Source organism: Rattus norvegicus, chromosome 2, assembly GCF_021556685.1.
Source record: "Rattus norvegicus strain SHRSP/BbbUtx chromosome 2, alternate assembly SHRSP_T2T, whole genome shotgun sequence".
Classification (NCBI taxonomy): Eukaryota; Metazoa; Chordata; class Mammalia; order Rodentia; family Muridae; genus Rattus; species Rattus norvegicus.
This window is the reverse complement of record NC_141535.1, coordinates 175917204-175935186: the sequence shown is the minus strand read 5'-3', so window position 1 is coordinate 175935186 and position 17983 is coordinate 175917204. Positions and strand designations below refer to the sequence as shown.

General features: G+C 45.1%; 1 protein-coding gene across 6 annotated transcripts; it reads right to left on the bottom strand.

The window, feature by feature from the left end:
- Nucleotides 1-1441: 1441 nt before the first annotated feature.
- On the bottom strand, nucleotides 1442-16216 carry Rit1 (Ras-like without CAAX 1). Of its 6 annotated transcripts, none has more exon segments than NM_001396541.1 (7): nucleotides 1442-2164; nucleotides 2335-4414; nucleotides 6876-7067; nucleotides 7280-7353; nucleotides 15422-15478; nucleotides 15614-15758; nucleotides 15937-16216. In NM_001396541.1, coding segments are annotated over 5 exon segments (660 nt in total). In that variant the 5' UTR covers nucleotides 15720-15758; nucleotides 15937-16216; the 3' UTR covers nucleotides 1442-2164; nucleotides 2335-4183.
- Between the last annotated feature and the right edge of the window lie 1767 nt (nucleotides 16217-17983).

Sequence of the window (17983 nt, the reverse complement as noted above, 5' to 3'; positions counted from 1 at the left end):
TCCACTTTAACAGAACGATCCTTCACATGTTTGCCCACCATTAACACATCTGACTTTCCAAAGACCCCTCAAGTTTCCACTTCAGGGAAAGAGGGTAGTTTTGAGGTAGGGTTTCTCTGTGTAGCCCTGAGTGTCCTAGCACTTTTCTTTGTAGACCAGGCTAGCCTCACACTCAGAGAATGCTCACCCAGTGCTGGGACATGTGCACCACAATCACCCTGCTGGTGTTCGTTTTGTAACATCCTTTTATTTATGTTGTGGGATCAGGGCATGATACAGCCTACGGAAGACAGTGACAACTTCCTAGTGGATTGTTGAATCACACTCAGATCAGAGGTTGTGGCTTTACCTTCACCTTACTTTTACCCACTGAGCCATCTCACTGGATTGTGGCACTGTGTTGTGGTTTACCCTGGAGTTATCTGTATTTTGATGCTAATTCCACTGCCCCAAGGACAGCGCTATATAGTCATACTCAGGACTTCACCAGAACCTTCTCCCCATTGAATTTGTAAAACACAGGTGAGGGGCAGGTACAGGATAGAAGGAGGCCTGTCATTGGAGAAGGAAGGATGGGCGGGAGAGAAGTTTGAAGGAAGAGGAGGAGACTGGAATGGAAAGGAGGAAGAGAAGAGGGAGAGGGTGAGAAGCCATGGCAGGTGATGTTAAGATATCCAGCAGATATCTTGGGGCACTGAGGTGACGGACCTAAGGGGGGTAAAAGACAACCATACTTTATTTTTTATATTTTTGCAACAGCAGCACTGCTATACAGGGAAGGTGTAAAATATTTTGGCTGAAGCCAGGTCCTTGGCTAAGATCCCAAAGAAACAACCCAATCGTTAGGATCTCTCTGATGTCTCTGAACTAGAAGGGCCCTCACGAAGGCCTCATGAGCTGTATCAATGGTGGGCTATACTAGCTGTTCCACCTCAAGATCTTGGGGGAAAAGAGCAGCTTATCAGCCTCCATGAACATGGACTGTGGTGATTTCTCCCATGCTGTTCTGTTCTTCAGACAGGAGTCCAGCTGAGTCAGTAGATGAACTGTTCCAGCTACCTGAGCTGCTGAAAGATTTCGAGACCCTGTCCCAGCACTGGGCAACCTGCTGCTCAGAATGAGGTAACAACAGGTCCCTAAAACCCTCCCTCAATCCTCTGACTTTGCCTGGATAGCATCTCCCAGGTCTCAGTGGAAGACACTGTCACACGTTAGAAGGCCTGGTTCCCTGTAGGTGAGCACTGAGATAGACTTCAGGCAACCTCCCGCCCACACAAATAAAATAAAAAAACAAAAATACTGGAATACCCTCACCATATTAATAAGTAAACAAAGAAATGATGGTAAAGCAACACCCTCTAACCTGAGTGTACTTTAAAAAAAGTGATTCCAGACATTTCTACCCACTTATAAGGTTAAAAAAGAAAAGAAAATCCAACACTCGTGTTTAAACCTCGTGTATTATGCTGCACAGATTGTCTTCATATGTGAGTGGACTAGTGAAGAACTTCTTCCCAGGTGACACACAATACTTTTTAATATATCAAGGTTAAAACATATCTCCCCACCAATTGTAATTATTTGTAATTACTAATCTGCTTCAACACAAACGGGTTCAGTGCCTTTCAACTTGTCCTGAGTCTTCTCTTCAAAATTCCAGGGAACACTTGATTTTCATGCCTTCAGGTTGGCCAATACTGATGACCTAAAGCTTGTAAGTTAGCTACTGGACCACTGAGGAGGCCTACGGCTCACACACTGCACTTGAAGCTACCCAGCACCATGAATACAATTCTCAATGCAGATTAAGGGACTAGCTTGTCCAGGATCCAACGTGGGACAGGGATAGCCTTAAAACACTCACTGCAGTTTTCCTCCTACAGAATGAATCCTTTTCTTACAGGTCTTCCTAGCAGTGGCTTCCTATTGCTTGACAACCATCAATCGCTGTGGCTATCAGTGCTTGGTACTGCTGACAATCCCACAGACTGGGAGAACTGGGCAGTGAAAGCGTTCAGTCTGGCGGTCCTTATGCAGTGAGATACTGTTCAGTCTAGCAGTCCTTATGCAGTGAGATACTGTTCAGTCTGGCAGTCCTTATGCAGTGAGATATTGTTCAGTCTGGCGGTCCTTATGCAGTGAGATATTGTTCAGTCTAGCAGTCCTTATGCAGTGAGATATTGTTCAGTCTGGCGGTCCTTATGCAGTGAGATATTGTTCAGTCTGGCGGTCCTTATGCAGTGAGATATTGTTCAGTCTGGCGGTCCTTATGCAGTGAGATATTGTTCAGTCTGGCGGTCCTTATGCAGTGAGATATTGTTCAGTCTAGCAGTCCTTATGCAGTGAGATATTGTTAAGCGATGGCTGCTGCACTTTCTTCATACTTTGCTGCTTCTCCCAAGTGCTTCTGTTACACAGGCTTGGACTTGGGTCTTTCATTTTTTTTAATTATTTATTGTCTTTATGTATGAGTACACTGTAACTGTCTTCAGACACCAGAAGAGGGCTTCAGATCCCATTACAGATGGTTGTGAGCCACCATGTGGTTGCTGGGAATTGAACTCAGAACCTCTGGAAGAGCAGTCAGTGCTCTTAACCCCTGAGCCATCTCGCTAGCTCCTGGGTCTTTCTTTTTTTTTGATGGCTTCAGTATTAAAATGCAATTTGCATAGTAGCAAAAAGGTACCAGGCTTTTCAAAAGACAACTAACCAGAATTTAAAAATCCCAGCAGAGACTCCTTCTGGGATCTGGATCCAGATCTGCCATTCTTCTGATAATGAGGAGCAAGAAGTTGAGTGGCAGCTTTCAAGAGGGGCTGCCCATGGCACCTGAGCCTGAAGTGACCCCGACTCTCCTGAATGTGCCACACACAGCACATTCGAACCACAAGATAATCCTGACCCCATGACAGAGAGTTGACCACTAAGAGTTCAAGCTGCTCCGTGCAGGACTAGTCTCAATCACGTACAGAGCTGCTTCAGGAGTTCTCTGAGGCTGCTCTGACTACTCTGAGGAAATCTTGTGATTGTGGAGCCAATTCACACATGTGAGTCCTAAAGCTTCAAGACTGCTCCATCGGACAGACACCACACACTGTCCAGCCCCGAGTCTATCTAAGGACTGCTGAGGTTATGGGAACACAACAATTTTGTGTTTGAAGAGCCCCTGATGGCTCTTCTGTTTGGACAATAACATCAGTCTAGTGAAAGGCCTAAAAACCATCAGGCCTCACCTAATTTTTCAAAGGGGATAGAAAACTGGACAAGGTCTGTGGTAAAATGGTCCTAAGAAAGAATTTGTTTTTATTTACTTGTGGTTTTGTTTTTCTGAGACAGGCTCTCATTCTGTAATCTACGGTAAACTCACGGTAGTCCTCCTGCTTCAGACTTAGGAGGAGTACAGAAGTGATGCCTAGCCCAAAAAAGGATTTAAAGAAGATTTGAGTGATTAGCAGTGGTCCCAGACCCAGAATCAGGTTGCCCAGGTAAAGAGGGCAGAGAGGGAAGGGGGAACCAAGCATGTTCAGGGAGAAATGTGCTCCTGTCTCCTTACCACCTGAGCAGCAGGGTCAAATGTGCACTTCTCTCGCTCACTGTAGGAGCACTGTTCTGACCCTGCATGTTTCTGGCCTCGTCTTCTTGTGTGAGCTTAAACCTCGGCACTCCACAGTCCATGACAGGAGTCCACTCAGCAGACACCTACTCACCTTCAGTGCCAGTTTCGCTCCTCAACCTTTGCTGTCTCTAGGATGCACAGTGTGGCTAAACAAGGCAGAGGTTCTTCTGTGAGACGGTACCAGGAGGCTCAAGTTGAAGGGTGGTGGGAAGAATACAACACAGAGTTCCTTTGTAAACTCAGTCAAGTGCACACGGTTCACATACTCTCCTGGGTATAAACAATTTACACGAATAAATTTACATCAGCAACATAACCAAAACAATGGCCAACCAAATTCTAATGTGACAACTAAGGAGTGGACAGTGCCCTGATGAGTTCATGAGTCAGAGTCACCTAGCACAGGGCTTTAGACAGTAAGTCAGTGACAACTCCCAGTAGGCAAGTCCCCTCGCCAGTGGCATTTAGAATAAGCACATAGCAGGAGAGCAAACAGCATGCTCACTAGTGCAGAGTACTGACTGCGTGGGGGAGCACTGCAGCTCACAGTGCTGCTGCCCACTTCACTCAGGTCACTGAGTCCTTCTTCCTCCTGAACGGTGACTTCAGCCTCTTCCACACGCTGCTTTTGGGCTTAGCCTTTTTCTCCATGGCCAGTACTAACTCCTTTTCTTTCTTACGAATCTCCCGTACGAGAGCATGGAAAACGTCATCAATGTAGTAACGATAGGCAGCAGAGGTCTCAAAAAAGGGACAATTGAATTCTCGAGCCAGAGACAATCCCTCTTCCTTGGAGACCTTCAAAGGCACAAACAGGAGAAAATGCATGGTGTAAAGCAGGCAGCAGTGACAACTGTCACAAGACAGCCCCTCACCCAGTGGGTACCAGCAGAGTACACAGCCCGTGTGCCTGAGATGACAGGAGGGTACTACATGACTTCACACTACATGATTCTACTTCTAGTGTGTTTTCTAAGATTTTTTTTTTTAAATACAGAGTCTTATATTCCAGGGTAGCCAAGCACATCTCTGAACCTGTAAACCTTCTGCCCTATAGTGATGGAATTACAGGTGTGTGCCATGAGCTTGGTTTATGCAGGGATAGAGCCTAGGGATTCCTGCATAATTTCCTTTTTTTTTTTTTAAGATTTATTTATTTTATGTACGTAAGTACGGTGTCACTGTCTTCATTCATATGAGAAGAATGCATCAGATCCCATTATGGATGGTTGTGAGCCAGCATGTGGTTGCTGGGATTTGAACTCAGGGCCTCTGGAAGAGCAGTCAGTGCTCTTTTTTTTTTTTTTTTTTTTTTTGGTTCTTTTTTCCGGGGCTGGGGACCGAACCCAGGGCCTTGCGCTTCCTAGGCAAGCGCTGTACCACTGAGCTAAATCCCCAACCCCGCAGTCAGTGCTCTTAACCGCTGAGTCCTCTCTCCAGCCCCTGCATAATTTTGTTACATTGTTTTTTCAAGACAGGGTTTCTCATGTGCCCTGGCTTTCCAGGAACTTGTTTTGTAGACCAGGCTGGCCTCAATTTGGATACCCACCTGCCTCTGCCTTGTGCATCACCATGCCCAGCTCCCTAGATGATAAGCAGACAATACCAACTGTACTACCCCATAGCTTGCAATTTTCTTTTCTGAGACAAGGCCTGTCACTGGCCTAGAGCTTTCCAAGTAGGCTGGCCAGCAAACCCAAAGGATCTGCGTGTTTCCATCTCCCCAGTACATACCACCATGCCTAGTTTTAAAAACAAAAAGTAAAAACCAAACTGAATTCAGGTCCTTTTACACTCACTTTAGTGATGGGACCAGGACCTAGCCCTTTCAAGGTAATGTTTTTGGAATAGTTATCAAGTAAATAGGAAAATTGAGAATGGTAGTTTTCTTTATCCTGCTGCTTCTAAGAGAGAAAAGCATAAGGGAAGAGACATCTGCCCCAGCTGACACAGGCCTGTCAGAAGCCAACATGAGGTATTTATTGGGCTGTGGCGTGTCATTCTTCCATCTGCCTCTGGACAGTGAGATTACTTCCTGTTTTCTCCTCCAGGCAGTAAGGGAGGGTTTGACATAGGAACTGCTAAAGCTTCCGACTTCCCAGGAGACCTGTCTCATATACACTGCCCTGCTAGCAGCTGTGGGAGCGCACACTTCAGCACTCCACTCCTGTTCACATTCAAATCATTACTAGACTAAAGGGTATCGCTTGGCACAGCCTTTAATCCCAGCACTTGCGAGGCAGAGGCATGAAATTTTGCCAGTTCAAATCCAGCCTGGCCAACATAAAGGACTCCAGACCAGTCAAGACAACATAGTAAGATTAGAAAAGTCCTCAATCATTTCTCTTATTTCTGAAGGTTTAGTTTAGCATTTTGTTTACATTTTTTTTTATTATTTTATGTGTATGGGTGTTGGCCTACATGTATGTCTGTGTACCATGTGCATGCCTGGTACCCATGGATTCCAGGCACTGGGTCCCAGGGAGCTGGGGTACAGAGTGTGTGAGCCCTGCTATGTGGGTGCTGGGTAGGGAACCCACGTTCTCTGCAAGTGCAGCCACTACTCTTAACTGTTCCGTTAGCTCTCCAACCCTCAAGTTATAATTAATTTTTATTATTTTAAAGTACTTACTTACTAGGTGCGTACACTGTGTGTGAGGCTTGCATACCCCAGCACACATATGACCGTCAATACTCTGTGCAATCGTTCTCTTTTTTTAACTTTACGTGGATTTTAGGGCTTGAGTTTAGGCCACTGGGTTTACAAGACAAAGCAAATGCTTTACTATCTGCGATCTCTTGTTAGCCATAGCCTGTATTAATTAAAAAAAATTTTTGTCGGATTGAACCCAGGTGCCTGTGTATGCTAGGCAGGAGCTCTACCACTAAGCCACATGCAAACATTTCTGAAGATTTGGAAGGGAACAGCTCATGATCCTCAATGAGTGTTCTATTGCCGTTTGTTTGACGATTAACTAACTAAACCAGGGTCTATGTAGCCTAGGCTGGCCTTAAATGTATGGCCTAGCCTCTCAAGTGCTAAGGCCAAAGGTTCATGCCACAGATGGCTTATTAACTGTGTAGACTCCTGTGAATTGATTTCCAAAATCTAAATTTTACCTATAATAACAGGAAATTAATAGAGCAACATTTCCAAGGCCAAGAGAAGATAATGTTCATGTTCTATTTTAGGGGCAAGCAATCTGCAAAACAAAAAACAAAATGACTACCCACAACATCCCAGACCTCTTCTCCTCACCTGCCTCAGCTGCTTTAGGTCAGACTTGTTTCCCACAAGAACCACCGGTGTGTCATCGGTGCGGCGGACTCGGTAAATCAGTTGTTTAAACTCCCGAACTTCATGGAAACTTCGACGATCCGTGATGGAGTAACAAATGATAAATCCTTCTCCTGCTCTCATATACTGATCCCGCATGGCTGTAAACTCTGCCTAAAAGGAAACAAAGGCCCAGAATGCATTGCTGCAGTGTGGACTCCCATGCACACACTGTCTACTTTAGAGTAAAGGAACAGCATGTCAGTTACCTGCTATCCTGAGGCAGAGCATGGAAAATTAAGAGAGACAAACTAGTGACACTGTCCACAGAAGCCTCTCCCTGTCCTAGAGGACACCCTCCACTCACACAGCTCTGGGCTTAGTACCTGTCCTGCTGTGTCCAGGATGTCCAGATTGGCGGGTTCGTCGTCAATGCGGATCCGGATCTTATAGGCATCTTCTACAGGAGGGAAGAAAGGCTGTTAGAAAACACAAGGCTGGGCTGTGTTGGCGCACACCTTTTATCCCAGCACTCAGGAGGCAGAAGGAGGCAGATCTCTGCGAGTTCAAGGTCAGTCTGGACTGCAGATATGGTTCGAGGACAACCAGGGCTACATGAAGAAACCCTGCTCAAAAAACAAGACAAGGGGTTGGGGATTTAGCTCAGTGGCAGAACACTTGCCTAGCAAGTGTAAGGCCCTGGGTTCGGTCCCCAGCTTCGAAAAAAAGAAAAGAAAAAAAAACAAAAAAACAAAAACAAAAACAAGACAAAACCCCCCAAACCAATAAATAAATGAATAAACAAACAAATCCCTCACGAGCAGGAAGAAGCAATTGACTTTAAAACTTGTCCCACAGAAGAGTTGGTCCCACGTATTGTTATTTGTTTGTCTGTATATCTGTTTGGTAGAGCTAGGCCTTGAATCCTGAGGTTCAAATGCTCAGCAGGTTCTCTCCTCCTGAGCTACTCTCCGGCCCGCCCTATCTCTCCAGTCTCTCTGTCCACTGGCCTGTGTGAGGGTACCCAGGGTTCTTACCAGTCTCACCAGGCAGCTTGACACTAGGGCTTCTGTCTTTGACTTGGGGGCTGGAGTTAACATATAAGCCAGTTCAGGATTCTGGGGACCTGCAATGAACTCTGCTTCTGGATTGTACAGCAAATGCATTAATTTTCAAGCCCACCAAAGTTCTTTTTAAAAGTTTATTATTATCGATGTGTATATGAGTGTATGATGTATGTATGGATGCATAGAAAGGTCATGAGTCAATTTTGTGGAGTTGCCTCTTTCCTTATAAGTCTATACGTGATCTTGGGATGAAAACCAGGTCCCTAGGATAGTAGGTCAGCAAATGCTTTGACCTGTTGAGCCTCCCACCGGCCCCTAAGTTGTTTTTATGTGCTTAATTTTCTCAGGATGCTATTAAATTCATCAGAATATATAGGTTAGGGTATACAATAGGTTTTTATTTGTTCATAGGTGGTCATGTATCTTATTCACAGCTATAAATCTAGCCTAAAAATGAACTCTGAGAATTTAAGAAGCAGAGGCAGGAGGATCTCTGTAAATACGAGGCTAAATTTGTCTACACAATGAGCTCTAGTTCAGCTAGGGCTACAAAAGAAAGTGCTGTCTTAAAAACAGAAAGAAAGAAAGAAAGAAAGAAAGAAAGAAAGAAAGAAAGAAAGGAAGAGAGAAAGAGAGAGAGAGAGAAAGGGAGGGGGATGGAGGAGGGAGGGAGGAAAGGAAGGAAGGAAGGAAGGAAGGAAGGAAAAGAAAAGAAAGGGATTGTCTTAGTCACTGTGCTATTGCTATGACAAGACACCATGCCTGAAGAACTCTTATGAAAGAAAGCATTTAATTGGGGACTTTCCTACAGTCTCAAAGGGTTAGTCTATTACCACCATGATGGGAGCACATGATGGGGAGCACATGATGGGGAGCACATGATGGGGAGCACATGATGGGAGCACATGATGGGGAGCACATGAGGGGGAGCACATGATGGGGAGCACATGATGGGGAGCACATGATGGGGAGCACAGCAGCAATGCATAGCATCAGAGCAACAGCTGAGAGCTACAACCTGATGCACAGGCAGAGAGAGAGAGAGAGAGAGAGAGAGAGAGAGAGAGAGAGAGAGAGAGGAAGGACACACAGAGTAGACCTGACCTCAAAGCCTACGCTCAGTGACACACTTCCTCCAATTACTAATCCTTCTAATCCTTTCAAACAGTTTCAGTCTCTGGTGACTAAGCATTCAAATACATGAGCCTGCGGGGTCATTCTAATTAAAAGCACCACGAGGATTCTGAAAGAATTTCTTTTGAAATTATTAAGCCAGAGATGGCCCTGAGCTCTAACCTGATTTAGATCCCTAGAACACAACATAAAAGTAGGAAAGGACAGAACCTACGAAACTTTCCTTTTGACTTTCACACATGTGCTGTGGCATAAGTAGTCCCCCCACCCCCACCCCAGGCATTGTGCACATACTAAAGAAGTATTTTAACTGTTGGGCATAATGGTACCCACCCTTAGTCCCAATTATCATTTACTAAACTACATGTAAGAGATAAGGCTAAATTATATGCACTAAATCACTTAGTAGTCACAATAATCCAATAATCCAATAAAGCATTACTATTTCCATTTTTCAGCAAAAGAATGTCAGCCATGATGACGGTACACATTCTTAGGGTGCAGAGGCAGGTCAGGGGTGGTGGGGAACGTCCTTAAACCCACCACAGCATGAGGAGTGCAGAGGTAGGCAGATTTCTGTGAGTCTGAGTCCAGAGAGTTATAGGTGAGACCCTGTCTTTAAAACAAACAGCTGATCCTAAAATACTGGATGTCTTCTTCAACCCACAGTTAACTAGCGATGGGGCAGAATTACAACCCAGGGCTACTTGACTGAAAGGCCTTGTGCACAGCGTATGCTGCAGTTTATCTTTCATACCTCAGCCCCGAGTAATGGGCTGTCACCATGCCTCTACACCTTTTTTTAAAGACTTATTTTTATTTTATGCATGAGTATTTTGGCTGAAAGTGTGTGTGTTGAATAACATAGAGGTCAGAAGGGGGCATCAGATCCCATGGAACTCGAGTTCCAGTTGGTTCTGAGCTGCCATGTTAGTGTTGGAAGCTGAATCTGTGACCCTGCAAGAACAGGCAGTGTGCTATATTCGGTGAGGCATCCCTCACCAGTTGACTATTTCCTAGAAAATGTCATAAGCCCTTCCTTGCAAAACCAACTTCCTTTCTGCATATTGCTATTAGCTGTAACGCTGGCGATTAAAGCGTGGGTGTTAAGCAGGTGGTAGTGCAAGCATTAGGTATCTTAGCCCTTTAATTTCACTTTTCTGTTGTTTATTTTTGTTTTTGAGACACAGTCTCACTATGCAGCCCTGGCTGGCCAACTTGATATGTAGACCGGGCTGGCTGGGAACTCACAGAGATCTGCCTCCTGATACTTTTTTCCTTCTAGAGCACTGAAGAGGGAGCCCAAGGCCTCTGAAAGACAAGCTCCACCACTGAGCCCCACAGGCTCCTTCTCTGTTTGCTCTTGCTACAGGCTTTCACACTGCAACCTTTTCCTCTTGCCGCAGGGTCTCACACTGTGGCCCTTTCTGGTTTTAAAGTGTGGCAACCACGATGCCAGGTCTCATTAGGTTGACCAGGTTAATCTTGAATTTGGTCTGTAGAACAGATCAATGGTCCTTCAATTTGTAAGTCTCCTGCCTCTGCAGCCCAGGAGAAATTTTACTTTTGAGACAGCGTCTTAAATAAACAAATCTAGCTCTGGAACTTACAATCATCAACAGGTGAGATCTCAGGCGTGTGCCGTGCCAGTGTTGGCAGTTAGATAGAGTGGGCTGAGAGATGGCTCGGGGGTTAAGGGCACAGATAGCTCTTCCAGAAGTCTACTCAATATTTTCATCACTTAAAAGCAACTGCCAGGGGGTTGGGGATTTAGCTCAGTGGTAGAGCGCTTGCCTAGCAAGCGCAAGGCCCTGGGTTCAGTCCCCAGCTCCGAAAAAAAAAAAAAAAAAAAGCAACTGCCAGATGTGGTGGTGCACAATTTTTAATCCTACCCCCTTGGGGGCAGAGGCAGGCAGATTTCTGTAGGCCAGTCTGGTCTACAGAGTAAGTTCTAGGACAGCCAGAGCTACACAAAGAAACCTTGTCTTTTTTTTTTTTTTTCTTTTTTTCGGAGCTGAGGACCGAACCCAGGGCCTTGTGCTTGCTAGGCAAGCGCTCTACCACTGAGCTAAATCCCCAACTCCGAAACCTTGTCTTAAAACCAAAACGAAAACCAAAAACTGTCTGCATACATCCCAAGATATTTCCTTTTCACATTTTAAAATTCATTACAGTATTTAATTGGTTGTGTGTGCACATGGGCACAAACATGTCACACAGTGCATGTGGACTTCAGAGGACAACTTTCAAGAGCTGCTCCTCTTTCTATCATGTGAGACTGAAGGATAGGACTCAAGCTAAACAAACCTGCCAGCCCATGACACAGCACAGCTCCAGAGGCGAGAGGAGAATTTGCAGGAACTGTTTTTCTTGCAGTAACCATGAGTTACTGGAACCAAACTCAGGGCAGACTTGGTGACAGGTGCCTTAACCATCTAAACCATACATATCACTGGTCCCTAACATTTTTTTTTTCTTTTCTTTTTTTTCGGAGCTGGGGACCAAACCCAGGGCCTTGAGCTTGCTAGGCAAGCGCTCTACCACTGAGCTAAATCCCCAACCCTGGTCCCTAACATTTTAAAAATCAATCCCTGCTTCTAACTCTTTCTCAGAGATAAAGAAGCCTATTTAATCAATGCTTTTTGAATTAGAGATCACTGTCTCTCTCTCTCTCTCTCTTTTTTTTTTTTTTTTGGAGCTGGGGACCGAACCCAGGGCCTTGCGCTTCCTAGGTAAGCGCTCTACCACTGAGCTAAATCCCCAGCCCCTCTCTTTTTTCTTTTAAGATTTATTTTATTTATATGAATCCACTGTAGCTGTCTTCAGACACACCAGAAGAGGGCATCAGATCCCATTACAGATGGTTGTGAGCCACCATGTGGTTGCTGGGATTTGAACTCAGGACCTCTGGAAGAGCAGTCAGTGCTCTTAACCACTGAGCCATCTCTCCAGCCCAAGATCACTGTCTCTTAAGATTGGTAATTTTTTTTTTTTTTTTGGTTCTTTTTTTCAGAGCTGGGGACCGAACCCAGGGCCTTGCGCTTCCTAGGCAAGCGCTCTACCACTGAGCTAAATCCCCAACCCCAAGATTGGTAATTTTAAAACCAACTTAGTGGTTGGGACTGACATAGATTTTAAAGTCACATGTGTATACGTGCTTATATGTGAGTATACACATATAGTAACTTTTGTATTTTTGTTTTGTTCACGGTGTGCTCAAGACACATGTACATTGACTGGGGAATCACACAAGACTGGGAGAGTAGCACAACAGGGCAAAAAATGTACTGATTTGGGGTTCTTGCCAATGATCCAGTTTGTCCCACATGCGAGTTCACACCTTTGTAGAACTCCAGTTCCCAAGGGCCCAATGTCCTGCTTCTGCAGGCACCAGGCATACTGTGCTGCATAGACAAACACACAAATACCCACACCCATAAACTAAAACTAAATCTTACAAAAGAAAGGGAGTTCATGAGGCAGGGATAATGATCTGCAGCAGAGTGTTTACAGAAGATATATACAGTCTTCAATCCATAGCACTGCAGACAAACTGATGAAACCTCCTTAGGGTAGAAAAGTAAGAAAGCTGGGGATATAGCTTGATAGCAGAGTGCTTGTCTACCTTAATCCCCAAAGTTCAACCCCAAGCACCACAAATAAAAACATTTTTAATGTCACTTCCAAAAATATACAGAAGAGGAGGCTGGAGAGATGGCTCAGTGGTTAAAGAGCACTAACTGCTCTTCCAGAGGTCCTGAGTTCAAATCCCAGCAACCACAAGGTGGCTCACAACCATGTGTAATGGATCTGATGCCTTCTTCTGGTGTCTGAAGTATGTGCAACAGTGTCCTCACATACATAAAATAAATGAATAAATTTTTAAAAATATATAGGGGCTGGGGATTTAGCTCAGTGGTAGAGCGCTTGCCTAGCAAGCACAAGGCCCTGGGTTCGGTCCCCAGCTCCGAAAAAAAAAATAAAAAAAAATAAAAATATATACAGAAGAAATGAGGGACTGTTTCTGGAGTTCTTTTTGGTTTTTATTTTAAGTTTATTTATATTATTATTTATATGTTTGCCTCTGTGTGTTTGTACACATGCTCACACGTGCCAGTGTGTGTGCAGAGACCAAGAAGACAACTTCGTAGAGTCAAGTCTCTCCTCCTATCTTTCCATGGGTTTTGCAGAAATTCAGGTTACCAGGCTACTGGGGCAAGCATGTTTACCTCAGATGCTAAAGTGGTGGTTAGGTTATATAAGCAGATTTTTGTTTTCAGTGAAAAAAAGAGCTGGGAAAAGTTGAATTTCCTTCTTCTTCAAGAACTATCAGATGGTACCTGCTCCTCGGCCTCAAAACCCTAACTCTCTCCCGCTAGAATAAGTCCCAGGGTACAAGGGCTTCTTCAGTGGCAAATTCCTAGATCCATCCAAGTTTGTTACTAGCTTTTGCAGCTCACATCTCACACTGTGTGACAGCCAGTGAACCTCACTATACTGCATGATAGCTACCATGTTAAAATAGAAGACGGTCAGTGGTACCTGGGAACGAAGAAGAGACGAGCTCTGAGTAGTTGGTCAGGATTATATCACAGCACCAGAAAACAGACAGGTACCATGTGCACGGCCAAAGAAAATCCTGCCTATTTGGATAGTTCTAAAAACCAATATAGGAGACTAGAACAAAAGAGGTACAGAACTTATCTGCCCTTCTATCAAGGACTGAAGTTAGGACATGGGCCACTAGACTCTGTGGCCTCAGCTCAAGGCCTGGGCTCCCAGCCCAACTGAGGTGACCATGTGACATTTTCCAGCCAATCTCTAGGTGTGGCTAGTTCTCAGTATAAACAAGGGCAGAATAACTAGGTGGGTGTAGTAAGCCAGTCTTCCCACACCCAGGAGCCAGCAGTGCAGGAGAGCAGGGGTGGCAAACACTCATCCATAGGCAGAGGGTAGATACTGACCCTGCCTAGCCAGTTGGCACAGGTCATTTTCCTCTAGGGAGGAATCGCCAAAGCTGATACAACTTTGAATTTGGGCTCTGGGAGCCATGGGTGGGCAGCCTGGATTTTATTCATGGAGTTCCCATACCACAGTTTGAGTGTCTGAAACAATGTTCTAAAGTTGATATACCAGAGCTAGGATACAGTGGTACAGCATGTACTTAGCCTGTGTGAGGGCCTGGGCTTAATCCCTAACACAAAAATACAGAACTCCCGTACAGTCTGCTAAAAAGACAGTAAGTGTTTCCATTTTTCCTAAGCCCACAGATGCATATGCTGAATAAAATAGGCACAGCCAGAGATCGGCAGGCTTTTGTTTTGGTTTTGACAGAAGATCTTACTAAGTATTCTTGGTCAACTTTTATGCAGCTGAGACTGGTGCTGGATTCACATTCCTCTTGCTGGGTTACAGCTGTCTGTCATCGCTCCCAGCTGACGGCCGAGCTTTTGTGCCCTCCTCAGCCCTACTGTTCTTTTCATCATTTAGAATCAAAACTGCTTCCTTATGATTTAGCAATGAGTAACATCTTTAGTCTACAGCAGATAGTAGCTAATAACGACAACAGTACAGCCCACGAACCACAGAACTGCACATGGGGTTCGCGCCTCTAGTCCTAGACTAAGCGAAAGGAGCTATGAGTTCAAAGGCTAGCTTGGGCTTCCACCTTTATCAAAGGAAACCAACAGCATAACTTGAGACAAGACAAGGCTGGGGACGCAGCTCAGTGGCAGAGTCCTTCCTGGTATGCGTGCCTTGAGTCTCAGGTGCAATCCTCAGGAGGGGTGTGGGGGGAGACTGATTTGCTCCGCTGGCATTCTACCAACACATGACAGTCAAAGATTACAAAGACACAGGAGACATTTCTCTATAGTGAGCTTCGAGGATAAGGAAATAAATGGAGAGCTTCACGGGGAAGACTGGCTCTAGAGTTCAGCAGGCTGGCTCTACTTGTTTTTCTGCTTCTTTTTGTGGAAGTTCAAATCAGCTGACTCATACTTCAGGGTCAGGCTCATGTCAGACCCTTAACAGTGATAGCAAGAAGAGGTTTCACTGAGTAGCCTTTAAACTTTTCCTTTAACCTAACAATATATTATATGTCCTGAAAAAAATTTTGTTTATTAGCAACATAATCCAAAGACTAAAGATAGCATAAATGTACATATGAAGTCTAAAATAAAAAAACTCAAATGTTTACTCTTGCTTCTAAGTAAGTATAAATTACATAGACAAACAAGCTTAGGATATAAATATTTTTTAAACGTTAAATCTATTAAGATACTTTCACAGGGTGTATCTGGAAATATAAACAAGGAGCTAACTTACCAATGGTGGGGTCATGATCTTCTGGGAATCGGTGGCTGATGAACTGCATTGTCATGGCTTCAAAACAAGAAACGGAACTCATGACAGTGACCATTATGTATTTTAACTATCAATTTTGCACAAGAGCTAGTAACCCATCTGTTCTGAGTATTGCTTTTCAAACGTTTCTGGCAAAGGTATAAGGTTACCTACCACTCTTCCCAACTCCACCGGCACCCAGCATCACTAGTTTGTATTCCCTTGAGAGTGCTGCAGGGCTGCTACAGCTGCTACCAACTGGGCGAGCTCCAGACTCCATTGTCCTCTTGGGCAGTCCTGGGCCCCTGGGAAAGGCCTCCTAGAGAAGGCACAGAACATTCAATCCAGGATGGAGACAGTCGGCCACAGTCTGAGAGCCCCCTGCGTCCCCAAACACTGTGGCCTACTCTGCTCACTGCGGAACACTAAGAAGCCTACGTCCTCTCCCTCCCCCGTTAGACTCTGTCCTAAAACATATCATAGATTTCCAAACTTACTTTTTCCAGAAAAATAAAAAGAACTTGGACTTCTCTTCAGATTGAGGCAGCGTGCCAGTAGGAAAGAGCCGGATGAATGCTGAGGGTTGCCTGACACTGCCAAGTCCTCTCCGGGTGGCTGTGCTCCCCCATTCTCCTGCCACCACCAACCCCGTCCCTGCCCACCTGTGCTTGTACCTCTGAAACGAGTTCCGATCCGGGCTGTAACCCGCGTTCGTTCCCAGCTGCGCCCCACAGCCCAGGGCCCCGCCCGGGTCCTGGAAGATGGCGCCGGTGGGCGGGGCGTGACCCTGGGGGCCCGCCCCCACAGCTGACAGAGACTTTGCTCCGCCCCACGCCTAGCTCTAACTCGCAAAGCCCTCTGGTCACGTACGAATCTCAAAGCTTGCACTTACATAAATGGGTGTTCCAGTAATCGAACAGATACTTTTAAAGTGATCAACTTAGGGCTGTTTGCTGCTGGCGGAGGGAAAATATCTGTCACCAGATGTACAAACCCACACCCCCTCAATCTTACTAAAATACATTAGGGTAGGTATGGTACTTGCTACACAGCCGCGCTTCATTTTCCAAAAAAGCTCTCACGTCTAAGGCTCTTGAAACCAAACCCAGATGTTCGCAGCATCCAGTTATTCTAGTTGGAATTTTGAATTTTAAAACTATTAAGTCAAATACAAGTCAGATAGGATGCAAGCACATGCCTATAAACCAAGCATTTGGAAGGTGTTGGTGCCAAACAGTTAAAAGGGCCAGCCTTGGATACATACTAAATTCCACAATGCTTGGGTTGCATGAGACAGTCTTAAAAGCAGAGCTCTGGAGAAATTATCAGTGGTTAAAAACACTTATTTCTGCACAGAATCGGGATTCATTTTCTAGCACCTCCACAGTGGCTCACAACTGTCCAGTTTCAGGGGATCCACAACCCTCTTTTGGCCATTTGGAATGAAGATGGTACACGAATATTCATGTAGGCAAAAATATACACATGAATAAATATACCTTTTGTAAAAAAAGCAGGTAGCTCACGCCTTTAGTCCCAGCACTCTAGAGGCAGAGGCAGAGGCAGGTGTATCTGACTGAGTTTGTGTCCAGTCTGGACTACAAACTGTCTTGAAAAATTAGACAGGGGGTTGGGGATTTAGCTCAGCAGTAGAGCACTTGCCTAGCAAGCGCAAGGCCCTGGGTTCCGTCCCCAGCTCCAGAAAAAAAAAAAAAAAAAAAAAAAGAAAGAAAAATTAGACAGATAGTGGGTCTTAATTCCAAGCTAGTAAAGGCTACCTATTGTACAAAGTGAGACCCAGCCTCATAAAGAACAAACCAGGGTGTTGGGGGTTTAGCTCAGTGGTAGAGCGCTTGCCTAGCAAGCACAAGGCCCTGGGTTCGGTCCTCAGCTCCGGAAAAAAAGAAAAAGAAAACCAGTAATCACTGGGCACTATCTTTATCCACTCTGTGCATCACAGGTAGGGAACTTATTCTTGCAACTTCCACATCCCTTATCTGTTGGAGACAGGATATAGGTGTGCAGTTTAAGCTATCCTACAGTTCCTGACCTTTCTGTCTCAGAAAGTGCTTAAGAGTGGTGAGAGGAGGGGTTGGGGATTTAGCTCAGTGGTAGAGCACTTGCCTAGCAAGCATGTAGGTCCTCAGCTTGGGGGGGGGGTTGAGGATAGACGAGGATGGAACAGAAGGGATGGTTTAGGGTCTTACTTTACAGACTGACTTCAAAACCATGGTAATCTGCCTGTCTTCCGAACACTATTATTAAGAGTTTGAGTCTCATGTAACCGAGGCTGTCTTTAAGTCCTCCATCCTCCAGCACCTGAGTTCTGGGATAAGTGTTTTCATGTACTGCTGAAACTTTTGAAGAACTGGGTGTGGTCTGACAGCTGTTTGAATCCCAGGTATAAGGGTTGCTTGGAATGTTTGCAGCAGCTCTGATTTGCCTTGTGCTCTAACAGAGGCATGGTTTTGCCAGCTGCAGTTTCTGCAATTGTGTGACTTTTATTATTCTAGAACTTTCAGATTATATAAACTCTAGGACCTG

What these genes read in the sequence shown, in the direction of transcription:
- Rit1 (XM_087630784.1), bottom strand. Translation starts at nt 15,719, where the DNA reads ATGGAGTCTGGAGCTCGCCCAGTTGGTAGCAGCTGTAGCAGCCCTGCA. An exon ending in TCCTGGACACAGCAGGACAG is followed by an intron (nt 7,068 to 7,279) that starts GTACTAAGCCCA and finishes GTTTCCTTTTAG; the next exon opens with GCAGAGTTTACAGCCATGCG. An exon ending in ACCTAAAGCAGCTGAGGCAG is followed by an intron (nt 4,415 to 6,875) that starts GTGAGGAGAAGA and finishes GTGCCTTTGAAG; the next exon opens with GTCTCCAAGGAAGAGGGATT.